The 27,940-nt window shown below is 35.7% G+C and overlaps 1 protein-coding gene across 11 annotated transcripts in view; it reads right to left on the minus strand.

The window, feature by feature from the left end:
• BCAS3 (BCAS3 microtubule associated cell migration factor) overlaps nucleotides 1–27,940 on the minus strand; it is a 576,417-nt gene that overhangs the window by 428,456 nt on the left and 120,021 nt on the right. For 10 of the 11 annotated variants that reach the window (XM_022552784.3, XM_089900965.1, XM_089900966.1 and 7 more), the window contains exons 8-10: nucleotides 19,125–19,232; nucleotides 17,035–17,111; nucleotides 1,196–1,272 (exon numbers count right to left, since the gene is read on the minus strand). In XM_022552784.3, coding sequence (XP_022408492.1) covers nucleotides 1,196–1,272; nucleotides 17,035–17,111; nucleotides 19,125–19,232 — 262 coding nt within the window. Of the gene's footprint in view, nucleotides 1–1,195; nucleotides 1,273–17,034; nucleotides 17,112–19,124; nucleotides 19,233–20,870; nucleotides 26,927–27,940 lie in introns of those variants that run through there. The other variant, XM_089900972.1, reaches the window with a different exon arrangement.

Genomic DNA, 27,940 nt, shown 5'->3' on the forward strand with positions numbered 1-27,940 from the left:
AAGACAAAGGCAAGACAACTGGCACACTTTGATGCTATGCATCTATGATGGAAGTTTTATCCATAAGAAAATAATATGTAACTATTTGCATAATACCTACAATCCTAAATGAGTAGTTTTCCACACATCACAATAAATCTGCAAGAGCCAAGGGACAATGTATATATCTTCCTCTTGGAAGTCTTGGATGTCTCCGGCACTCAAAGAAATTTCCTACAGACGTAATCATTAGAAGATACCATGATGTCAGCACACTGAATTGTATGCCTCTTGTCTTATTTGAAAAGAATGAATGTGAAAAGTGATATACTGGATAATCCAGAGAAAGAAGAGGGTAGAGTATAAATACAGCATTCACTAAAATGCAAAATACCTATATGTAGCGGACAGAATTCTGGAAAAAGCATCAAGGGATTCATCCAGAAAAATAAATTCCTCCAGTAGTTTCTTGATTTTATGAATTCCAGAGGCTAGAGATATACTGTAGTTTCACCAAATAATTGTTGTACTTACCATATCCAGACTTGTGTCAAGAACTCTTCAATACATATTATTTCATATTATTCTCAATATACAGTAACCATACAAACAAGCAAAAATGGAACAAAAAACAATCTTCTTTGAAGTCTGTAATTTTTTTTAGGTTTCGTTCTATATTCATATGCAGGGCACTAAATGGCATAAAAAGGGATTTGCCCTTTGCTTTGAACTAGACATAAAAAAAGTTTCAATGTATAAATATAATATCTTCATTTACTATGATGACCTTAAGAGATAAGTGAGATTGATAAATAACAACAAATGGCAGAACTCTTGTTTAGATTTAAATGTACACATACAGTTAAAGTCCATTAAATTATTCTATGCCTCAGGTTCCCAACCTACTACTAAAGACAGAAGTCATTCCTGCCTCCTGATTTCTAGCTCCACAGAAACTCCTGTGATGATATCAATGCTGTGATTTAAAATTAATGGAGTAAAGTTCTCTATATAAAACTGAGCCTGGAAAAGTAAGGCTGAGTCCAAATATTGATCCTGAGCAATAAGATCAGACAACTGGGTGCCCAATTAAAACAAAAACCAAACCAGAGAAAACAAACTAGTAAGTTAAACATTCATTATTGGTTGTTAATTACCTTTGGAAAACTCTTCAACACTTGCTCCATTACAAACATTCCAACACGGCCCCGCTTACCTTGTTTTCTGCATAAGCAAGCCAGCGGCTCCCAAGAGCAATAGGATTCATGTTGGGCCCAGGACAAGGGTAGCAGCCTGAAAATTTTCAAATGGCAATGTAAGAAATTTAATAATTTCCGTTGGTGCATCATATTTTGATGCCATAAAAACAGAATAATCAAATGCTTTTATTTTTTCAAGTCTCACATAAAATTCCCATAACCTAGTCATTATTTTAATAGCTAAAAGAGGTTCATTTTTTTCTCCTCTACAGTTTCCTTTGGGTTTTGACTCTGTTCCAATAAGAAATAAATCTGGGAAGAACTGGTATTCACTTTTCGCAAAAATTGGGCATTTTATACAGTTATTCCTGGAACAAGAGAGAGAAGCCAAGAAGAATCATTTAAAGATCATAAGCCTACAATTTCATAAGTCTAGCAAAACTGTTTAGAGAAGAAAGAGAAAGGATACAATTGGCTCAGGAATTTAAGGGCAAAGATAAGAAAGACATAACCCTAAAAAAAAATGACAATAACAGGGGCAGGGTAGAACAAGTAATTTAGGTGTGGAGCTAATGGGGAGAAGTAATCCACAAAGGGTGCATCAGGAGATGTTGGGGGACTAATTTACATAATCCTATGCATTTACATTAAGCATTCAATTTCATTCTTCTTACTTTCAGCCCAGCCAAAAACAATCTAGTAGGTAGGATTATTTTGTGGTTCTCCAATTTCAAAAAAAATATCACACATTCCTGACAGTGGTCACCAACACCATGGAAACACCAATGCCATCTTCCCGAACTCCACTAAACAAGACACAACACAATTCAGTCAAGTAAGTGATATCTGTCATCCGTGAGGGTCTCATCTCCCCTTCTGACTATACCAATAAGGTCTCTGAGTATAATGTCCTCATCTGTCAGCTACACAAAATGATATTACACGGTTTCACGAAACTGCTTTTAAGGGACTACTCAAAGGAGACTGCAGAATCAAAGAACACAAAAAGCCTAACCTAAAGAATTCCTTGTTTATCATTCCACAAGTATCTGGTTAATATTTTCACAAATGTTTTTCCCCAAAATGTACACTAGTGGATCAAACTGAGGTTATCTATTTCATAGCTTAGGTCTCAATTTGGAATCTAAACTTATACGAGACAGGTTTTTATAAAAATAACCTTTTCTTCCCATGACAAAAAACAAAACAATACAAACAAAGAAAAACAGCCAAATTGCATGAAACACATAAGCGTACCAGGAAAAAATAGCATAATCTGAATAGCATGAACAGCACACCTGAAAATACCTTACCCAGCAGAAAGTCTCAGTCTAGTGCTGATCCTAATAGGAATAGAGTTATCAATGAATGAATAATTAACTACTTTGACAAGTACTGTCAAAAATAAAAATAGGCTTCCCTGGTGGCGCAGTGGTTGAGTGTCCGCCTGCTGATGCAGGGGACACAGGTTCGAGCCCTGGTCCGGGAAGATCCCACATGCCGCGGAGTGGCTAGGCCCGTGAGCCATGGTCGCTGAGCCTGCACGTCCGGAGCCTGTGCTCCACAACGGGAGAGGCCACAACAGTGAGAGGCCTGCGTACCGCAAAAATAAATAAATAAATAAAATAAATAAAAAATAAAAATAATTTTATATGTTCTGTAATATATTTATTTATCTTTTTGCTTCTTTATTTTCTGTCTTCCTCCCACTTGATTAAGGTCGTGTTTGTGTCTTTTGTTCACAGCTAAATCTATACTTAGAATAATACCTGAAAAATAGCTTAATAAATGTTTGAATAAATTAAACAATGCACCTAAATTAATCAAAGCATATGTATAAGACACACTTGCAAAATAAAAAGTTATCTACAGAAGAAAAATTTTCAAATATTTTTCAAATATTGTGCTTGCCTATTCTTTAGGTTAGGCTTTTTGTGTTCATTTTAAAGCCATTTTTTAATAGAAATCTTCCTTAATTGTACATACATGCTTGCCTGAATTCAGAAAGCCTTTGACTAGCAATCGTGGTGATTCTGAAATGGTAATGCCGTTGTGTTCACAGCCACTAGAGAAGTGCAAGTCGCTGTTGCTTTTGTTACTGCTAGTTTTCATTTCAGCTCCTTCAACTCCATCTACTTTGAGTTTTCTTTTTTCTTTGTTTTTTCGCCACACCGAGCAACCTGTGGGATCTTGGTTCCCTGACCAGGGACTGAACCTGGGCCCTCGGCACGGAGTCCTAACCACTAGACCGCCAGGGAATTCCCTGAGTGTTCATTTTTAAAGAAGATGAAGATAATAATCCTAAGAGAAAATCCATATGTCATACAAAATATAAGATATAAGTTTTCTAATGTTTCACTCATTGTTTAAAAACTTTTTTTGTATTTCAGGGTTTAAAGTGGTGTGTTTGGAATGTTTGGATTTCTGGAAAATCAGCTTCTGGGTAACTGTGATGTTACTGTAATCACTGAAGGCATATTATGGACACATATTATGGACATATACGTAGAAAAAAAGGTCCACTAATATAATACAAAGACAACACACCCTAATATATATATCACACAATATTTACATAATAGATTTCATTATGACATCCACACCTAAATGTACTTTTTTCACACCAAAATGTACTTTTATGTAAGTGTATATACATAGACCATATATACTTTCAGAACTGGAGAAATGAGCATAAACACTGTCTATAAGAAAATTTCCCCTTTTAAAATGTCATGAAAAAAAATAACCAAAAAAAAACCAGAAATAAATACCTGTGAATTGTGGCATTACATTAGAGGCAGCTAATCTCCTGAACTTTAAAGTCAACATAATCTAACTCAACCAACTCCGATAACTATTTTGCCTCAACAGATCCTAATAAGTATACCTACCTTCCAAATACTAAAGAATACTAAGAAAAGATGTAGTTTACAATTCTTCATTTCACTTTTTGAGTCAATGTTTTTAGAAAGCTAGTGGATCTCAAGAATTATAATGTATTGGAATGAAAGCAAATTGTTTTTCTGCTCTCCAAAGAACATTTTACAGCTGGAATCAGCAGACCATCAGCCTCTCAGCACTATCCCAACTTTATAAGCATGACTCCTTTAAAGATTAACCATTGCCTCCAGCTAAACTCTGAAAACAAGTGAAGAAAAAAGAAACAAAAAACAACAAAAAAAACACAACCCAAACCTCTATAATACTGGGACTAATTCTAACAAGGTTACAGTGTTTGTGAACAAAGTAAAAGAGAACTGGATATTTAAAAATATCAGGTTTCCAAATTTAAATAAAGGTAAAATCCACAAAAAGCATGCTACATGAAGATGATTCCATAACTAAAAGATTCATGAGACTGATGCAATTTTACATGGCATCCTCCCAGAATGTTGGTCCTAGTGGGGAGAAGACCTGAACTCATTTTGAAAAACAAAGGATTTAACTACTCTCTGTAACACCCTGCCTTATTTTTCTTGGAAAAGACAACTCAAAAGATTTCAGACCTTTTTCGAAAAAACAGATGTCTGCATTTATGGTCAACTGGCTTTCAACAACGCTACCAAGACAAGTCAATGGGGAAAGAATAATCCTTTCAACGAATGATGATAGGTCAACTGATATCCTCATGCAAACGAATGAAACTGAACCCTGGCCTCACACTACATACAAAGTCGAAATGAATCAAAGACTAAAGCTAATGTATTAACCTCTTGGAACAAACCATGGTAAACCTTCATAACCATAGGCAATGCTTTCTTAGATATGACACCAAAAGTACAAATGATAAAAGAAAAAAATAGATAAACTTCATCAAAACTAAAATCTTTGTGCTTCAAAGGACACCACCAAGAAAGAGAAAAGACAACTCAGAGAATGGGAGTTGGGCAAAACATATATCTGATAACTGACTTGTATCTAAAATATAAACAGAACTAGTATAACTCAATAAAGACAAATAAATCAATGTAAAATTTGACAAAGAAGATAGAAGATGAGCATATGAAAAGATACTCAGCATCATTAGCCATAAGGAAATGCAAATTAAAAAAAAATGGTACTGATGAACCTAGTTGCAGGGCAGGAATAAAGAGGTAGATGTAGAGAATGGACTTGAGGACATGGGGTGGGAGGGCTAAGCTGGGGTGAAGTGAGAGTAGCACCGACATATATACACTACCGAATGTAGAACAGTTGGCTGGTGGGAAGCAGCAGCATAGCACAGGAAAATCGGCTAGGTGCTGTGCAATGACCTAGAGGGGTGGGATAGGGAGGATGAGAGGGAGGCTCAAGAGGGAGGGGATATGGGGACACGTGTATGCAGATGGCCGATTCGCTTTGTTGTGCAACAGAAGCTAACACAGTATTGTGAAGCAATTATACTCCAATAAAGATCTATCAAAAAAAAGTATAAGGGACACTCTTGCACTGCTGGTGGGAATGTAAATTGATATAGCCACTATGGAGAACAGTATGGAGGTTCCTTAAAAAACTACAAACAGAACTACCATACGACCCAGCAATCCCACTACTGGGCATATACCCTGAGAAAACCATAATTCAAAAAGAGTCATGTACCAAAATGTTCATTGCAGCTCTATTTACAATAGCCAAGACACGGAAGGAACCTAAGTGTCCATCAACAGATGAATGGATAAAGAAGATGTGGCACATATATACAATGGAATATTACTCAGCCATAAAAAGAAACGAAACTGAGTTATTTGTAGTGAGGTGGATGGACCTAGAGTCTGTCATACAGAGTGAAGTCAAAAAGAGAAAAACAAATATTGTATGCTAACACATATATATGGAATCTAAGAAAAAAAAAAAGGGCATGAAGAACCTAGGGGTACGACGGGAATAAAGACACAGATCTACTAGAGAATGGACTTGAGGATATGGGGAGGGGGAAGGGTAAGCTGTGACAAAGTGAGAGAGTAGCATGGACATATATACACTATCAAACGTAAAATAGCTAGCTAGTGGGAAGCAGCCGCATAGCACAGGGAGGTCAGCTCGGTGCTTTGTGACCCACCTAGAGGGGTGGGATAGGGAGGGTGGGAGGGAGGGAGACGCAAGAGGGAAGAGATATGGCAACATATGTATATGTATAACTGATTCACTTTGTTATAAAGCAGAAACTAACATACCATTGTAAAGCAATTATACTCCAATAAAGATAAAAAAAAAGTATAATCAGATACTACTTTGTGAGATACCAACAGGATGGCTATATAATCTTATTAACAATCATTGGTGAGAAACTGGAACCCTCATACACTGCTGGTAGGAATGTAAAATGTGCAGTCACTGTGCCCAACAGCTCTTCAAATAGTTAAGGATAGAATTACCATATGAGGCAGTAATTCGACTCCTGGGTACATACCCAAGAGAAACGAAAACATATCCACACAAATACTTATATCCAAGAGAATCAAAAATAGATGTCCCCATAAAAACCTTTCATTTATGAAAGCATTATTCATAAAACCCCCAAAATGGAAACAAACTAAATGGCCAGCAATAAAAAGAAATGACGTATAATATTCCACTGTCAGGATACACCACAGTTTATCCATTCACACACTGAAGGACACTTTGGTTGCTTCCACTTTTGGCAATGTGAATAAAGCTGCTATAAATATCTGTGTGAAGGCTGTGTGAACATAGTTTTCAACTCCTTTGGTTAAATCACAAGAAGTGAGATTGCTGGATTGTATACTAAGAGTGGGTCTAGTTTTGTAAGAAACTGTCAAATTGTATTCCAAAAGTGGCTGCACCATTTTGCCTGCCCACCAGCAATGAGAGTTCCTGTTGTTCCACAACTCTGACAGCACTGGTGTTCTCAGTGTTTTGGATTTTAGACGTGTGATGGTTATCTCATTGTTTTAATTTGCATTTCTCTGATGACATATAATGTGGAGTATCATATCATATGCTTATTATTCTTTGGTGAGGTGCCTGTCAGAGTCACTGGCCCATTTTTTAATCAGGTTATTTTGTTCTTGCTGAATTTTAAGAGTTCTTTGTATATTTTGGATAACAGCCCATTATTAGGTTTGTCCTCTTTTTTTTTTTTTTTTTTTTTTGGAGTATAGTTGATTTACAATGTTGTGTTAGTTTCAGGTGTACAGCAAAGTGAATCAGTTATACATACATATAACCACTCTTTTTTTAGATTCTTTTCCCATATAGGCCATTACAGAGTATTGAGTAGAGTTCCCTGTTCTACTGTGTTGTACAGTAGGTTCTTATTAGTTACCTATTTTATTTTATTTTTGGCTGCGTTGGGTCTTGGTTGCTGTGCATGGGCTTCCTCTAGTTGAGGTGAGCAGGGGCTACTCTTCGTTGCAGTGTGTGGGCTTCTCATTGCGGTGGCTTCTCTTGTTGCGGAACACGGGCTCTAGATGTGCGGGCTTCAGTAGTTGTGGCTCGCGGACTCTAGAGCACAAGCTCAGTAGTTGTGGCACATGGGCCCAGTTGCTCCGTGACATGTGGGATCTTCCCGGACCAGGGCTCGAACCCGTGTCCCCTACATTGGCAGGAGGATTCTTAACCACTGCACCACTAGGGAAGTCCTAGTTATCTATTTTATATATAGTAGTGTATATATGTCAATCCCTATCTCCCAATTTATCCCTGCCCACCTTATCCCGTTAACCATAAGTCTGTCTTCTACATCTGTGACTCTACTTCTGTTTTGTAGAGAAGGTAAGTTCATCTGTACCCCTTTTTTCAGATTCCACATATAAGCAATATCATGATATTTGTCTGTGTCTGACTTAACTTCACTCAGTATGATAATCTCCAGGTCCATCCATGTTGCTGCAAATGGTATTATTTTGTTCTTTTTTTATGGCTGAGTGATACTCCATTGTATATATGTACCACATCTTCTTTATTCCTCTGTTGATGGACATTTAGGTTGCTTCCATGTCCTGCCTATTGTAAATACTGCTACAGTGAACACTGAGGTGCATGTATCTTTTCGAATTATGGTTTTCTCCAGGTATATGCTAGGAGTGGGATTCCTGGGTCATATGGTAGTTCTATTTTTAGTTTTTTAAGGAACCTCCATAGTGGCTGTACCAGTTTACATTCCCACCAAGAGTGTAGGAGGGTTCCCTTTTCTCCACACCCTCTCCAGCATTTATTGTTTGTAGATTTTTTTGATGATGGCCATCGTGACTGGTGTGAGGTGACACCTCATTGTAGTTTTGATTTGCATTTCTCTAATAATTAGCAATGTTGAGCATCTTTTCATGTGCTTTTTGGCATTCTGTATGTCTTCTTTGGAGAAATGTCTATTTAGATCTTCCACCCATTTTTTGATTGGTTTGTTTGTTTTTTTGATATTGAGCTGCATGAGCTGTTTGTATATTTTGGAGATTAATCCCTTGTCAGTTGCTTCGTTGGCAAATATTAATTTGTCTATTACAAATATTTTCTCTCAGTCTGTGGCCTTTCTTCTCATTTTCTTGACATTGTCTTTTGCAGAGCATAAGTTTTGAATTTTAGTGAAGCCCACTTTATCAGTTATTTCTTTTGTGCCTTTGGTGTTGTATCTAAAAAGTCATCACCATACCCAAGGTCATCTAGGTTTACACCTATGTTATCTTCTATAAATCTTATACTTTATGTATTACATTTAGGCCTGTGATATTTTTTGAGTTAATTTTTGTGAAGGATGTATAGTCTGTGTCTAAATTCAGTTTTATGCCCGTGAATGTCCAGTTTCAGTACCATTTGTTAAAGAGACTATCTCTGCTCCATCGTGCTACCTCTGCTTCTTCATCAAAGATTTATTTCTGGGCTCTCTATTCTGTTTGTCTATTCTTTTGCCAATGTCACACTGTCTTGATTACTGTAGCTTTATAGTAAATCTTGAAGTTGGGTAACAACATGGAGGAAACATGATATTATTCATTGAAAGAAGCCAATCAGAGAAGGCTACATACTATGATTCCAACTATATGACATTCTAGGAAATGCCATGGTTGCTGGGGGAAACGGGAGGGCAGAGATGAACAGGCAAAGCACAGAAGATTTTTAGGGCAGTGAAAATACTCTGTATGATATTACAATGATGGATATATGTCATTATACATTTACCCAAGCCCACTGATGTACAACACCAAGAGGGAATCCTAAGATAAACAATGGACTCTGAGCGATAATTATGTGTCAGTGTAGGTTCATCAAGTGTAACAAATGTACTACTCTGGTGAGGGATGCTGATAATGGGGGAGAGGGAGACCATGTATGTGTGGGGCTGGGGTGATATGGGAAATTTCTGTGCCTTCTGATTAATTTTGCTGTGAACCTAAAACTGCTCTAAAAAGTATAATCTTCTACTATGTTCAGTGAAAGACACAAGTCACAAAAGACCACACACTGAATGAAGTTCAGAAAGGACTATGAAACCCTCTCCAGAAAGAATAAGCACATAAAATATTAAATATCATTTCAGAGATTTATTTGACCATCTTACTCCTGATTAATGACCCTCTTAAGGTTCCATGAGCTTTGAATTTAAAACTTGATTTCATTTTTGCTTTATTTTTTATGTATATGAAACAGAGTAATGCCATTCAAAGGCTCAAGGGGTTCAATGGGTGGGAATTATGTGCAGAAAATATGAAAATCACGTTAGTTCATGGCATACATGTTATTTAGAGTCCACTTTATACTGAACACCTGCCTGGGCTATGAAAACACCACGGCAGCCTAGTCTGTTGTATATAGATGGGAAACCAAAAGAACAGGGTTTTAACTTGAACTGGTCTTAGATGCCACATTAACCTGCCAATCTCTTCTTATCAATGTTACAAGCTTGCTTAGAAACATAAAAAGAAAGGTTCCTCTTCCCAAAATTAAAAATAATTTTGCATTTTAAAGATCCTTAAAATACATTCCTTATTTGTAATTCACCATTAACATAAATGAAAAATACACATTCTAACCCTAAGACATAACATTAGGATTGTAAGGAATAAATTTTCCTCCTCAAAGTAAAAACAGAAGCCAGTGGAAAGAGTTACTTCCTATGCAATCCTTTGGTCTCTCTGGAGACTTCATATCTGCATTTAAGCTTAAGCACACTGGAAATGACTGCTAATGACATCTATCAGTCTTGGTCTTTTGTTTTCTTAATCATACGTGGGTTTTGGATTTCCACATCAGACAGCTGCTCAAGGCCACCTTTTCTGTACAGCCACATACGAAGGTGTCTCCTTTCTCATCATATTGGCTGTGTTCCCTTTCCAGTTCTCTATCAGCTCTCTTTACCTGACCCTTCCACCCTTTGGCACAAATTCCCATGGTGCTTTCTCTGATGGACACAGCTGTCTCTACTTATTTTACAGTCTCATCATTGTATTCATACACAACTTAGGCAATCATGATTGTATTACACAAGAGCTTTTCAAACTCTTTTAGAAATTAAATGCTTGCATGAACAAAACAATATCCTCATTAAGAATCTGTCATTCTACATGGGCTTTAGTACTAATTCTTTAATAACTAGAAACCAATCAATGGGGGAAAAAAACTAAATGGGCTACCACGAATGCTATTCTCAGTATGCCTATCAGCTCCCCTGTCCTCCAATCCCTATATCCTGTACTTCTCACTGTCCCAAGCAAAACTGGCTTACAAGCATGGAATAACCCAAATTCAGAGAAACACACATAACCTATACCATGCTTCTTTCCACCTGCCAAAAGTTTCAGTCTGTTTAAAGGAAGGGGGGTGGGGGATGGGGGTGGGGGTTGCAAAAATTAGGGAAAAATAAGCTTATTTAAAGTTAGGAAATGGCTCCATGTGTTCCTTGATTTTAAATATTAAGTCTTGCTCAATTTTGTTTAAAATGTTGATAAAAATCCCTTAAGGTGAAGTTGTATTTCAAAGAAAAGAAGTTAAATTTCTTCATACAAACATGTGTTAAATATCATCAATATCACAAACCTAATAACCCTTGAATAAATCTGGTCTATAGGGTTTTCAAGTAAAGTAAAATAATACGTAACTAAGAATGGTGAGAAAATGGAAGTATGAAATGAGATATATAACTACTATTGGCCAGAGTATTATAGATGAAGGGTTTGGGGAGATCTGCTGTGAAATGCTACAATGAATGGCATTCAGAGTGTGAGGAGAGAAATCACAACTTTTGTTGTTCTTGATGCTTTCTGGACTCTTTTTTTAATGTAAACTATGTATTTAAATATAATATAGATAAAGAAGTACCCAAGTCAACAAAGTAAACATATGCGTGCATAAAAGCAGCACCCAAAACAAAAAACAGGACATTATAGAATCCCAAAAGCCCCTTCTCATACCCCCTTCCAGGTTACGCAGGTGTGTTCTGACAACGATACTAGACATCTATCTTCAAAAGATATTGCTGGATTCTAACACATAGTTTATTACACTTATTTCCATCATTTATCACCAAGAAATGACAGTTGTACTTTTATACTACCCCATTTTTCAACATTTAACATACATTTCAGACTTAAAGAAATCCATACTAAACAGACTTCATGGCATCCTCAAGCCACGAGACCCATTTTACAAGCAGTACAGTCACAGAATAAGTGATAATCCTAATGAATCAGAAATTACTGAAAATTCACTACTGTGGGCTCCACTCCACTTGACCAGGACTTGCTGCATGCCACTTATAAAGCACCTGACTGCAACACTAGACACACTAGTGATCCTTCCAGATCTCTTCTTCCTATCATGAACAATTCACACAATATGAAACTAATATTTTAATAATACTTGTTTCAACTGTTCAGTAGTCCAGCAATACAGAGGGAAGCATTTGGGACTATATGGCAAAGATCCTAAAACAATATTAACGTAAAAAAAAAAAAAAGCGCACTCATTTTTATCAAACTCAACTGATATTTTGTGCTTCCTAAAGGCTTATAAAACAGAAGCTCCTGCTCCTGAAAGGGGAAACAATACTCCAGATACTGGAGAGATACTCAAGAGCTGATCACTACAAAGGTGTAATTTTCAAATAAACTCATACTTCAGAAAATCTGTGTACTTAACTCCAACATGAGAAAGAAACTTTGTTCATATATGCATTCATACAGTCATTCCTTTAAATACCCACCAAATTTATAATTCCCAGTTTAAACCTATATCACTTTCTCTAGAGATGACTACTGATCCTGTATGAATAACTTTCTTCCTTATCTGATAACTTTTGATAGAGTTGTACTACATTCTCAACGCTTTTGGCTAGCTAAACATCTTGGAAAAGAACCACTGATGCTTTGAAAGTAGAAATAGTTGTGATAAATGTTTTCATCTTTAGCAAATTGAGTTTTATTATTGTAAGAACCAAAAATAAGCATCAGAAATATTTTTAAGTTAGCTAGAACAAATGGATATATTATACCTTGCATGACGGACCTACTTCCTTAATCCAAGTCAAGATGAATAACTTCGCTCTCAAGGAAATTACTATATAGCAGCAAAGATAGAACAAGTAGACAGAAGACACATACAATAACATAGAAATTAAGTGTCTTAACAGAGGGAAAAATTACACTATAAAAGCATTCCCAAAGGGTATTGGGTAAAAAAAGAGGTCTGTAATCTAATAAATCTAGGAAATATTGAAATATAGTAAATAAATTTAAACAGATTAAAATGCTAATCACCACTGGCATCCTCCAATAGAAGGCAGCATTTCCTAAGTTTATTTGACCAGGGCATCCTGATTTACACAGCATGTTGAAGGTCTACTGTTCTGTGGATAGATTTTGGGAATTGCTATCTTTGGGGATTTAGAAGAAGGAGAGGCTTCCTTAAACTAAGGGGATCAGGAAATACATCACATAAGAACTAACATCTACACTGGGGCTAGAAAGACATGTTGGATTAAGTCACTCTGGAAAGAGAGACTGCTAGTGAAAAGGCCATTTCAGGCAGGAAAACAGAGCCCTTGTAAAGAACTGAGATTTATGAGTGGCTCAAAGAAAATGTAGCATAAGCAGCATGAAAATGGGTTGTAGAAATAAAGATTTAGCAAGGACACTGGATTTTGATAAAGAAGGTTTTGTATGCCAAAAACCTTGAGAGTTCAGTTGGAAGGAATGTACAAGTTTACATTTGTTGACCACAGTTACATCAAGTAAGGCCTTTGTTCCAATCAAAAGACCTCAGAGTTTAGACGATAAATTATTTGATCAATTGGTAATACAGAAATAATGATTTTGTAAGTTCTTATCATTTAAATATAGATAATAGATTAAATTATATGTCAGGGATATGCTTCAAAATAATTTGGGAAGGGTATAAATGAAAAAGATTGTCCACGAGTTGGTATTTATTGAAACTAGATGATAAATACATGGTGGTTCATTATACTACCGTCTTTAAATAATTGTATATATTTCCCCAAATAAATTTTTTTTAAAAAATAACATTTAGGGACTGTCCTGGTGGCACAGTGGTTAAGAATCCGCCTGTCAATGCGGGAGACACGGGTTCGAGCCCTGGTCCAGGAAGATCCCACATGCCATGGAGCAACTAAGCCCGCGAGCCAAAGCTACTGAGCCCACGTGCCACAACTACTGAAGCCCGCGCGCCTAGAACCCATGCTCCACAACAAGGGTAGACCCCGCCTGCCGCAAACAGAGAAAGCCCGTGTGCAGAAACGAAGACCCAACGCAGCCAATAAATAAATAAATTTTTTTTAAAAAAGAAAAAAGGCATCACAAAAATAACACTCATAGGAAATAAAATGGTATATCTATGGCTTTAGTAATTTAATAAAATGCAATATTTTTGCCATATCACTAAATGACTAATGTTTATCAAATAAGCAAAATGATTGAAAATCAAAGGTTCATTTCACCATTTTAACGTGACTAAAAATTCACCTTTCTACAAGAACTTCATGATTTCAAGTAAGACTGAAAAGTAAGAAGAATACATACTATAGTCTCTCTTCTTCTGCTTAAAGGTATTTTCACTCTTATTTCCACTATAAATGGTTTAATTGAGAAAGTACAGTAAAATCCCATGAAAATATGAAATTTCTGTAATGTGCCAGTTTCTATATTGATCCTGCCAATTGACTCAAGGGCTTTAGGTACTTTCTGTAAGTTAACCCAAGTCAGGACATTCCAAAAACAAATTCTTCTATTGCAAAATCTCAGACTGCAAAATACTCTCCCAGAAAAGCTGCAAAATCATCAATGTGCAAAAACAAAACTCTCTTAAAAAATAAATTGTAATTATAGCCTACAGTGCATAGGGTTTTGTTTAAATCTTATTTGTAGGTCCTTATTTGAAACAAATATATTTCTATCACCCATTAGTTAAATAACAGACATGCTGGTTGAGACAAATTTCACTCATACATAGATATAAACAATTAAAGATACAGGTTATATCTACATGATTTTATGCAAAATTTAATTAGATCATCTAAGCTTAAAAATTACTATTATAATATAAATATAATATTTACTATTATAATATAAATAATACATTGCCCATTTTCTCCAACCAGAGTATTGTGAAAAGCCTATTTTGATTCCAATGTATCAAAATTATTACAAAGCCTATGTCCTTTGACTCTAACTATGAAATACACAAACCTAATTATTTTAATTCTTTCTTTATAATAAAGTTTAATTTTTTCTTTTAAAATTCTATAGTGGGTATTAATCAATGAAAAATCTATAAGGTTTATTTATCCACTAAAAAAAAACTAGCATTATTATTTATGCTAGTTTTTTTTTAGTGGATAAAGAATAATAATAGTATTATTAACTCTCCATTAGTAACTTACTTACATATATTAACTTCTCTTTAGTAGCTGTGACAACTGACTTTATACCCTACCATTTATTACAGAGAAGAAAACTGAAATCTATTGGCAAGTGTAATATTACTTTCAACATGCACAGCGCAGTAGAGCCCAGTGTTTAAATAAGGTTTAAATTTCAAAACATATATTGTCATTTAAATAAACTATCTTAACAAATAATGATTTGAGAGTTCTCCCCAATTTAACACTCAGCTGAGGCAGCAAGAGCTATCTGTGAGTATAAAATTAAAATGGACCTGCAACAGAGATGTCTAACTTTGCAGAAGCCAACACACACATATCTTTGATTAACGATAAACAACAGAAGACTACTGATAAGATGTAAAGACAAATACTCAGGAAAAACTGGCATCTAAATCTGGCTGAAATATTCATACTCTGTTCTAATTCACTCCTCTGTAGCTCACACACCTGGAAGAAATGGAAAGACTCATACATGATTCCTCTATTTCTCTACTTGTTTCAATTTTAATAGTGAGTGATATAATTATAAGGTAATATATTAATGCATAAGATCTGTAAGAATTAATATGCTAAAACAGGCCATGTAATTTTCAAAGCTTACTATATTATATATATACTACATTTTTGAATGAAGATGTTATTAACAAATGTATGCTCCCCCAAAACTTTTAATTTATAGATAAAACAATAAAAGATCCTTCCTGGTAATCTATATTTAATCATTATTAAAACATCAGTAAATTTCTGATCAGTATGAAATAACTGACTGATAAGTGGGTTAACGTACTCAGTCATTCAAGAAATAGTTAATGAGAGCCTACATTGTGCCAGCCAATGTCCTAGGTGCTAGAGATACTAATGTAAATTTGTAAACGGTGTAAACTTGTGATAAAACAAAAATATATCAATGAACATGATCTCCATTATTATCTCTGTACATCTCTGAGAGAAAAGATTACAAGATCAAGGAGGTGAGTTGTATTCTTCTTCATAGGCTACAAAATGATAAACTATATATTACAATGAATTATTCATGTGTTATATATAGTATAGTATATATTATATAATGTATGCAATAATATATAGACTGCAAGATATTAACAAGAACATGAGCTCTAACCAGAAAGGAATAATGTCTCCTACTCAGAGCTTAATACATGGATTAACATCTGATGAGTAAGTGTGTAAATAGTTCTGATATTTCAGGAGATGCAACAGTATGATTGGGATTCCCTACACATAACAAAAATGAGCTCTGTTCCAACAGAACTATTTCTGCAGCATACACATAACAGATTCTCTGAAAAAACAGCAATAGCTTTGATGGTGAGTGTTAAGAGTTAAAATACGAAAGAGTGAAAACTATTGTTGTACTAGGCTGTAGTAAAAAAAAAAAAATCTAACTCCAGACAAGGCCCCTGTTGGAATTTCCAGCTTGCTGGACTGCCTTGCAAATCTTGGACTTGCCAGCTCCCACAACTGCATGGGCCAATTTTTTAAAAAATAGATCAACTGATCAAACACTCACTCTCTCTGTATGACTGTGTCTGTGTCTCTGTGTGTGTGTGTGTGTGTGTGTGTGTGTGTTTGGATCCAGAATCTAGGCTTATTTCTGCAAATCCAGGCAGAGTTGTGACAGGTGGGGGAAAGAAGGAGTGAAAGACTGACACATTTCCCTCATGAATAATAATCCAGTTATGTCCACAAGTATGTTATGTTAATTAAGTAATTTAACAACATAGCTACACAAATCTAAATTAATCACAACGACTCAAGGAAAATATATAAGGAAAAGCTGAGGTATACAACAAGGCTTCCACAGTAATATGAAGAAAATGCACTGTGGGTTGAACACATATACCATAAAATTATATTACTAAATAAGACATCACAGAAACATAAAAATACAGTAACTGAATAAGCATGAAATACTGATGTTATGATTCCAATTAGTCTGCTGATTCTATCAAGTAAGTAGTATAAACTCAATGCATATGATAGGAAATAAATCAAGTTGATACGTACTTGTGACAAAAAATTTTTTTGTGAAAGTACAGCTATCAAAGGCAGCAATTTTCTCCTGCAATACTACGACAAGGATCCTAAAATTAGAGGGAAAAAACCACAAAAGAAAATGTTAATGTGTAATTCTGTAAACTGAACTATAAATAAGTTAAATCATCTAGATTTAAGTAAGTATGTACCAAAGGAATTTTTAAAAATCAAATGCTTCTTAAAGCATATAGGCTAGAAACATCTGCTTCTTAAATGTCAAAATACAGTCACAAAATCCTTAATATGATCAAGATAGACAAGATGAAAGGAAGAAAAGTCACAGGAGAACTACACCTCAAAATAAAATTTCATTTTCATTCATTATAAATCAAATGAACCTACCTTCATTAAGAATGTATGAGATCAATAAACTGCTGGCTATTTACTAAAAGTGTTTTTCCAGTGCTGGCTCAAAGTCATGGAATTAAACATAAAATGGATTTATACAACCTGGCACTTAAAATGATTGCTGAATTTCCCAACACAAGAGCCAAAATGAGAGAGGGAGGGAGGGAGAAAGGGAGAAAGGGAGGAAGGGAGGGAGGGAGGGAGGGAGGGAGGGAGAAAGGAAGCTCAGATAACTATTATTCAATGTAAATGAGACATTTCTGATTATTGAAATATTAAAATTAATCAGAATCTGTATTTCTCCCAAAGTTCAAGATTTATAAATAATTAGGGAAAAGTTATAAATTTTCAAAATTAAAATGTATCTGAAATGAAGTTATTTTATAAACTACATTTTAGAGTATTGCTCCTTACAACTGTTGTTAAATATTTAACTACTAGATCCACCCATTTAAAAATGTTGATTTTTAAAATGTATTTAATTAATTAATGTATTTATTTTTGGCTGCATTGAGTCTTCGTTGCTACACATGGCTTTCTCTAGTTGCGGCGAGCCGGGGCTACTCTTCATTGCGGTGCTCGGGCTTCTCACTGCAGTGGCTTCTATTCTTGCAGAGCAAGGGCTCCAGGCACACGGGCTTAAGTAGTTGTGGCTCGTGGGCTCTAGAGCACAGGCTCAGTAGTTGTGGCGCATGGGCTTAGTTGCTCCGCTGCATGTGGATCTTCCTGGACCAGGGCTCAAACCCATGTCTGCTGCACTGGCAGGCGGATTCTTAACCACTGTGCCACCAGGGAAGCCCAAAAATGTTAACTTTTAATAATTTAATATATCACTGGATAATTACATTATCCCAGAAATAACATGAGTATACCTCCTATGTCATATATAATTTTGTTTGATGTTAAGTTTAAATATACATAATAACTAGATCTTCATTATGAATTACACACTATCACTGAACTTTTCTTTGTCCTATTTCATATTTTTGTACTGAATTCAAATATTTTTATCATTAATATCAAAGTCTTGGTCTTTTAGTTTGTATTTGTCAGGTAGTATTTACCCTGCCTTTTACATTCAAACTTTGAGTCACTTTTGAAATATCTCTTTAAAATCTAACCTGAGAGTCTTTTATTATAAAATTTATTTTTTGTTTTCCATGTTCCATGTGTTTGCTCTTTAATGAGATTAATAATTTGCAGCCATGACCTTGATAAGACATTTAGCATCATGGGGCTAGGAAAAATCTAGCTGGTCCCTCTTTTAGCTCCATTGTGAAGTGCAAAAAAATAAGAATATTTAAAAGCCTTTTTTACATTTCAGAAATAAGCTTTGTTTTGATGAATGCTAACAGGAAAATTACATTTCCCATCATAAACCAGTAAACATATAGAAGTACATATATTAAACAAAAAGTTATATATAAAATGTTATGTTATACATATAAAAAGGTTCCTCAAAGCAATATTTAACCTTCATATGTTTGCTCAGGCACTTTTATTCTTTTCCATTTCATTATTTCACTAATGGGTCAAGACAAAAAGTTTGAAAACATTAAGAAATCTTAAGAGCTACTTATATTTGGCAGAATTCCAAAGACATATTTGTGACTTTTTTATTATTATTATATCAAAGTCAATGATAATGGAAATGCACTACGTGCACAGGAGGTATGTTATCTTGCACAAGAAACACCTGAAAAATTGCTTACCTTTTGTTGCAATGGAGATCATAGATAGGTGTTTTAAACTGAATGGACTTGACCATCTCCCCAGTACGAAGTGAATATAAATCCACACAACAGTAAGGTGGACTTGTGCTAAAAAAAACAAAAAACAAAAAACATACATACATACATAAATAAACAAATAAATAAAGACAAAAGCCATTATGTTTTAACAGGTGGGAGGGGCAATAAATTTTCTTACTAACATAATACAAGCAAATTGATTTGGACTTTAATCAACAAAATTAGCAATTGCATAATGATGAAATACTGAAAGCTTTCACCCTAAAATCAGGGATTAGAGAAGAACACTTGAAGAATATGGCCACTCTACTCAACACAGTATAGAAGGTATGTGCATAAGAAATTACTACAAGAAAGAAATAAAGCTACAGTTATTTGTGAGAATTTGATTGTATAAGTATAAAACCTAGTAACACAAATTGCAATATATACACAGACAAACCCATAATAAAAGACAAACCATTAATATAAGGGTTAATATGTAGATTGATACAGTTCAACCCTAATCAAGAATCTATCAGAAACGAGACCTCGTTCTAAAATGTACATAAATACACATTCTAAATGATAAGATTTAAATTATAAAGACATGTGTTCCTTCATACTAGAACAGATGAAGAGATCAATGTTTTCACCTTAAGAAAGTAGGAAAAGAGCAAGTTAAATCAAATGAAAGTGGAATGAGGGAATGAATAAAATACAACAAATCAATGAAACAAAACTTGAGTAAGCAAAAGAAAAAAATAAAAGTAAACCCAATTCCTTGAAATAGATAATTTGAATATTCCAGTATCTATAAAAGAAACCAAACTCATAATTTAAAACTTCTTACAAAGAAATCCTTAAAAATGGCTTCATTTGTAAATTCTACTAATCATTTAAACAAAAAAGTTTAGATATTCTACACAAACTCTTTTATAAGATAGGAGTCACCAACTTATTTTATGAGGCCAGTAACACATGATCCCAAAAATAAATACCTCACAAGAAACTACCGATATATTTATATGTCTCATGAATATACATAAAAAATCCTCAACAAAAACATTAACAAGTTGGGACTGCCCTGGTGGCGCAGTGGTTAAGAATACACCTGCCGATGCAAGGGACACAGGTTTGAGCCCTGGACCAGGAAGATCCCACGTGCCACAGAGCAACTAAGCCCGTGCACCACAGCTACTGAGCCTGCGCTCTAGAGCCTGCAAGCCACAACTACTGAAGCCTGCGCACCTAGAGCCTGAGCTCCGCCACAAGAGAAGACACCACAATGAGAAGCCCGTGCACCGCAAAGAAGAATATAGCCCTCGCTCGCTGCAACTAGAGAAGAAAGCCCGCGCGCAGCAATGAAGACCCAACGCAGCCAAAAAAAATAAATAGGAAGCAGATCAGGGACCAGGGACCAGAAAAGGAGAGAAGCTACAGAGTACAAAGTGGCATGATGGGTGCCACTTTTAGGGCGATAGAAATGTTGCTGTGTCTTGATTGTGCTAGGGACTTAACACAAGTGCATACAATTGGTGAAAGTGGAGATGGGAGAGAATCTAGTAAAACTTGAACTTCAACCTCTAAAATTGACACAAGGCAAAAATTCTTTTCTTAATGTTCCCAACTAATTAATCCAGTCCTCTGCTGAGAAGCAATGAGTTAATAATGAACGAAATCTAACATTTTGCCAGACCAACTGGGAAGGAAAAAACAGCTTGTCACCTTCAATTAGCAGCTCATTATAGCCACGGTACACTAGAAACTTGAATTCTGATCATTTCACTGGCATCCATACAATGTCACAACTGAGATTCTTCCTGCAGAGAGCCTTCAATAGAAGTAGACAAAACAAATGCTGTGAAGGCTCAGTTTAGAATTGAATGAACAAGATTTGGTAGATCTAAAAATTCTATTTATATATGGAAAAAACCTCTTATTCAATGCCTAATAGAAAAAGATAATTCTTTTAAAATCAGAATTTTCAGAAAGTCACACATTCATAAAGGAGTCATGCTATCTGCCAATAACACAGTTGTGTACACGCCTGACATATCCTTTTGTTCTCTATTTTCTCTCTTTTTAAAAGCCTTGACTATTTCCCTGGGACACAGCAAGACAATCTTAATTTTCCTCATGGGTAGGCTGATGAGAAAGCTTTCTATAACATCAGCAGAATGCATGCCCCATAACAGAAAGGACGTGTGTTATTCTAAAATATAGAAACAAGCTTTTACTTTGTACTCTAGTATACACCAAGCAGTGTCAAAAGCTGTATACAGAAGTCTTCATTAGATTTCTAGAGCTCAAATGGATTAACATTTTTACAGGTTTGCGCCTGACATTTAAACCTAAAATTGTGACTTCACTTTAAGATAAAACCTAATTAATACTTTAAGGAAAAAAAGTTCACATAGAAATGTAGAGAATCTAATTTAGAATGTAACTGAATCTACTGCAAGCAAAACCAGAGTTGGAAAGAAAAGCAGAAATGACGTAATTTGTATTATTAAATCGTTGGTTAAAGGACTCTAAACTGTGCCCAGGCACCACTGCCTTTCCAACACATAAATATCAACAGGGGTAATATAAAGTTATTTAGTACTTTTAACGATAAATATATAATAGAAATGAATGCAAATTCTCCTTAACTGACTTTCCCTTTACCTATGTAACTTGTTTTATAGTGAGGAACCAGGGCATATATTGAAAATTTTTGCATTGCAGCAATCTGTTACCTGCTGTATACATAACCTATACACATAAAGGAAGTTATAAAGCTTTTATTAGCAAAGGACTAGTCCTCCCAGATCCAAAGGTATGGAATTTACAGTTCATTTCCGTGAAGAGAGTTGACTACAATTATTTAAAGAGTAAAAAATTTTAAAACTTCCATTACTGAAAGTGAAAAGGTTAAATTAAATATAAAACAAAATAGTTAAACTGGATTTCCTAAAAGCAAATCCTGAAACTATAGTATAGAAGATAAACCCAAGAAGAAAACACTAAATGTTTTCATCTAAGTACGTTGCCTATTTCATTATTTCTTACTTTCTCTGTAATCCTTCCCATCACATTTTAAAAAAAGTTTTAATATGCTTTATTTTTTAGAGCAGTTTTTGGTTCACAACAAAATTGAGAGGAAGGTACAAAGGTTTTCCATATAGCCTCTGCCCCCATTCATGCACAGTCTACCCCATTATCAACGTCCCCTACCAAAGTGGAACATTTGCTACAACCTATAATGACACAATATAATCACCCAAACTCCATAGTTTTCATTATGGTTCACTCTTGGTGTTGTACATCGTATGGGTTTTGGACAAATTTATAACGACATATATCCAACATTACAGTAGCATACAGAATAGTCTCACTGCCCTAAAAATCCTTTGTTCTCTGCCTGTGCATCCCTCCTGGCGAACTCTGATCTTCTTACTGTATTGCCTTTTCCAGAATGTTGTTTGGTTGGAATCATACAGTATGTATACTTTTCAGATTGGCTTCTTTCACTTAGTAATACACGGGGGTTTTTTTTGTTTTTTTTGTTTTTTTTTTGCGGTACGCGGGCCTCTCACTGTTGTGGCCTCTCCCATCGCGGAGCACAGGCTCCGGACGCGCAGGCTCAGAGGCCATGGCTCACGGGCCCAGCCGCTCCGCGGCATGCGGGATCCTCCCAGACCGGGGCACAAACCCGTGTCCCCTGCACCGGCGGGTGGACTCCCAACCACTGCGCCACCAGGGAAGCCCAGTAATACACTTTTAAAGTTTCCCCCCTTTCTTTTCATGGCTTGATAGCTTTTAGTCCGGAATAGTATTCCATTATCTGGATGTACCACATTTTATTTATCCATTCACCTACTGAAGGACATCTTGGTTACTTCCAAATTCTGGCAATTATGGATAAAGCTGATATAAACACCTGTGTGCAGTTTTTTGGGCAGACATAACCCCTTCGGGTAAATACTATGCAGGACAATTGTTTGACTATGGTAAAAGTATGTTTAGTTTTGAACAAAACTGCCAAACTGTCTTCCAAAGTGGTTTTACCATTTTGCATTCCTACCAGAAATTAATGAGAGCTCCTGTTGCTCCACTTTACCAGCATTTGATGTATTCAGTGAACTGAATTTTGGCCAGGGGTGTAGTAGTATGTCCTTGTTGTTTCCCTGATGACATATGATATGGAGCACCTTTTCATATGTTTACTTGACATCTGTATATTGTCTTTGAGGTGAGGTCTTTTGCCCAATTTTTAATCAGGTTGTTCATTTTCTTATTTTTGATTTTTAAGAGCTTTGTGTATTTTGGATAACAGTCCTTTATCAGATATGTGTTTTGCAAGTGTTTTCTCCCATCCCAGTCTGTGTTTTTGAAGAGTGGGAGTATGTAATTTTAATGAAGTCCAAGTTTTATTCAGAAAATTGAATCTGTATAGGACAAACCTCAGAAAAATTTCCAGAATGAAGAAGAAATATGAGATGAAATGAAAGATAGCAGATTAAAAAACTGAATATAGAGATTCAATTTATAAAAATTCATAATCCTGAAGAAATTCTACCTCAAGACTGCAGTATCAGTCTCTACCTGACAGTTTCCAGCCTGCTAGCCTACTCTACTTCTTACCTGCCAGCCCAGTCACATAAGCCAATTCCTTGAAATGAAAATCACATGTGTGTTTCTGTATATGCGTGTGTGTACACTGAGTGATATACCAGGGAATCTAGAATACAGCACACATGCCCAGAGCCAATGCCGGCTCAACAAAGAACTGTGAAGACATTACTCTTGCATCTCTGGCTGAGCTTTTGACTGCACAAGCCAGAGGTAAAGGCTACAGCAGAGCTGTAGATGGTATCACTACACACTCAAAGGAGTGTCCCAAACATAGTCTTTACAAAAAGAGTTTGAAAAAGTCAATAAACAGTGTGTGGCTGCAGACCTCAACAAGCAAAACAGCAAGCCCTGGGGAGGGGAGGACAATATGACGTTCAGAGTTGCCACATTATGATATTCAAAATGTCCACCAGGGCTTCCCTGGTGGCGCAGTGGTTGGGGGTCCGCCTGCCGATGCAGGGGACACGGGTTCGTGCCCCGGTCTGGGAAGATCCCATATGCCGTGGAGCGGCTGGGCCCGTGAGCCATGTCTGCTGAGCCTGCGCGTCCGGAGCCTGTGCTCCGCAACGGGAGAGGCACAACAGTGAGAGACCCGCGTACTGCAAAAAAAAAAAAAAAATGTCCACCATTCAACAAAAAATCGCAAGGCACACAAAGAAACAGGAAGGTATAGCCCATACAAAGAACAAAAATAAACTGAGAGAAACTGACACTGAAGAACCTATACAAAGAATTTAAATCAACTTGTCTTATATATGCTCAGAAAGCTAAAAGAAATTATAGACAAAGAAATAAGGGAGAAAGATGAATTCACAAATTGAAAATATCAATAAAGATACTGGTTCCTTATGAAAAAGGAACCACATAGAAATAACAGAACAGAACAGTACAATAACTAAAATGAAAAAGGCACTAAAGGTTTCAAAAGCCTATCTGAATATCAGAAAAGACCAAAGAAAGAATTCACAAACTTGAAAATAAGATGAGTGAAATTACATATCAGAGTAGCAGAATGAAAAAAATGAAAGAAAAAAAAATGAACACAGCTTAAGATTAACAATATAAATCAACTAAACTCAACAAGCCTATAGAAGACTCTACCCAATAATGGCAGAATACACATTCTTCTTCTACGTTAGCCACAAAACAAGTCTCACTAAATTTAAAAACAATGAAGACAATCTCTCTAACCAAGCTGGAATGACATTACAAATCAAAAGCAGAAGGAAAACTGTAAATTCATGAATATGTGATATTAAACATAGCATATCAAATAATCACCATGTCACAAATATGTGGAATTAAATAATAAACTCTTAACAGTCAACATCACATTAACAGAATGAAAGGGGGAAAAAACAACATGATCATCTCAACCAATACAGAAAAAGCATCTGCCAAAATTCAACACCCTTTCATAATTAACAACAACAAAAAAAAAACCCACAGCAACAACAAAAAAATACAGGAAACTAGGAACAGAAGGGAACTTCCAAATATGATAAAGGGCATTTGCAAAACACTATACTAAGTGACAAAAGACTGAATGTTTTTCCGCTAATATCTGAAACAAGACAAGGATGCCTACAGTCAACACTGTGTTGAAAGATCTAACCAAAGCAATTAGGCAAGAAAAAGAAACTGAAAACTTCTAAATTGGAAAAGAAATAAAACTATCTCTATTCACAGACAACATGATGCTATATATAGAAAATTCCAAAGAATTCATAAAATAGTACTAGAACTGATAAATTCAGGAAAATTTCAGGGTACAAGATCAACATACATAAACCAGCAATTATCAATCCAAAATAAAAAGTTAAGAAAGCAGTTCTAGTTACAATAGCAATGCAATCTCTATCAACATTCCAATGGCTTTTGCAGAAGTGAAAAGCCAACCTAAAAACAAATGAAGTTGTAAGAGGTCCCAAATAAAAAAGAATTGGAGGACTCACATTACCTGATTTCAAAAATTACAACAAAGCTACATTAATCAAAATACTGTGTTACTGACATCAGACATATAAACCAATGGAATAAAATTCAGAGTCCAGAAATAAACCCATACATCTATGATCAATTAATTTTTGAAAAAGGTACCAAGTATCTTCAACAAATGGTACTGGGAAAACTGAAGTCCACATGCAAAAAAGTTGGACTACTATCTTAAATCATATATAAAAATTAACTCAAAATGTATTAAAGACCTAAATATAAGAGCTAAAACTATACAAGACGAACATATAGGGGTAAATCTTCATGATCTTAGATTTGACAATATTTTCAGATGTGACACCAAAAGCACAAGCAACAGAAGAAAAAAAATTATATTACATCAATATTTAAAACTGTTGTGTGTCAAAGGGCATTATTTTAAAAAGCTAAAAGACAATCAAAAAATAGAAAATATTTGTAAATCATATATCAGATAAGGGTCTAGTATCCAAAGTATATTGAGAACTCTTACTATTCAACATCTAGAAGATAAACAACCCAATTACAAAATGAGCACAGGATGTGAATAGACATTTCTCCAAAGAAGATATACAGATGGCCAACAAGTATATGAAAAGATTATCAAAATCACTGATCAGTGTTGAAATGCAAATCAAAACCACAGTGAGATACTACTTCACACCCACTAGGTTTGTTATAACAAAACAATTGAAAAGGAGTATGTATTTGCAAGGATACAGAAAAAGTAAAACCCTGATCCATTACTGGCGGGAATGTAAAATGGTGCAGCTACTGTGAAAAACAGTCTGGCAGTTCCTCAAAAAGCTAAAGATAGAATTACCATATGATCCAGCAATTCCACTCCTAGATGTATACCAAGAAATGAAAGCATGGGGCTTCCCTGGTGGCACAGTGGTTGAGGCTCCGTCTGCCGATGCAGGGGACACGGGTTCGTGCCCCAGTCCGGGAAGATCCCACATGCCACCGAGCGGTTAGGCCCATGAGCCGTGGCCGCTGAGCCTGTGCATCTGGAGCCTGTGCTCCGTAACGGGAGAGGCTACAACGGTGAGAGGCCCATGTACCGCCAAAAAAAAAAAAAAAACGAAATGAAAGCATATGTCGACAGAAAAACATGTACATGAATATTCATATCAGCATTATTCATAATAACCACAAAGTGGAAACAACCCTATGTCCTTTTTTTTTTTATTTTTTTTTTTTATTTTTTTGCGGCACGCGGGCCCCTCACCGCTGCGGCCCCTCCCGCCGCGGAGCACAGGCTCCGGACACACAGGCCCAGCAGCCATGGCCCACGGGCCCAGCCGCTCCGCGGCACGCGGGACCCTCCCGGACCGGGGTACGAACCCGCGTCCCCCGCATCGGCAGGCGGACCCCCAACCACTGCGCCACCAGGGAAGCCCCATATGTCCTTTTAAATGATGAATGCATAAACAAACTGTCGTATACACATACAATGTAATATTATTTTGCCTTAAAAAGAAATAAGTTCCAACAATATGGTGTTCTGGAAAAGCAAATCTATAGAGACAGTAAAAAGATCTACTACTACTTCAATAGCATTCAGTTGCCTTTTCACTTACTTATTTGAATATTAAATTTCAGCAGTGTATCTAGAGTCATGATTTACTGCTTACTCTCTCAATCTATCAAACTAATTTCTTTCCTTTAAGTACTATATAGACAATTATGTTAAACTAATACACTTTTAAATAAATTTTTACTATTATAAACTATTCTGAAACAAATCTGAGTGGGCTTCCATTTCTCAGGTTCTTCTGTAACACACTAAAACTGTTGATAACCTTTTATTAAGCCAACATACTTTTATTAGGACAACAGAGAGTCTCCAAATAATAAAACTTTTAAAATGCTAAGCATTAAGTACTTTTAATCAAAAGTTATTTTAATTTTCATTATTTATACCAGTAATTTTTTCTTAATCGGGGTTACACAGTGAGAAGATTTGACCAAAAATACATAACCACATAATTTGGTTGAGTGACTGTCAGAACTCTCAATCCATGACTTCAGCTAGTTTTATATACAGATAATACTATACATGTTGTAAACATTGGGAAATATTCTGACAGTGTGTTTCAGATCCAACAATTACTATTTAAGGGAAGAGTCAGCAATACAGTGAGACCTAATCAAATGAACCACTAAATGGAGCAAGGAGCATGAAATGGTCAAAGAATAGA

The sequence above is a fragment of the Delphinapterus leucas genome, chromosome 19 (genome assembly GCF_059928025.1).
Source record: "Delphinapterus leucas isolate spDelLeu-1000000601 "Yukka" chromosome 19, BTC_Dleu_Yukka2, whole genome shotgun sequence".
In the NCBI taxonomy this organism is placed as follows: domain Eukaryota; kingdom Metazoa; phylum Chordata; class Mammalia; order Artiodactyla; family Monodontidae; genus Delphinapterus; species Delphinapterus leucas.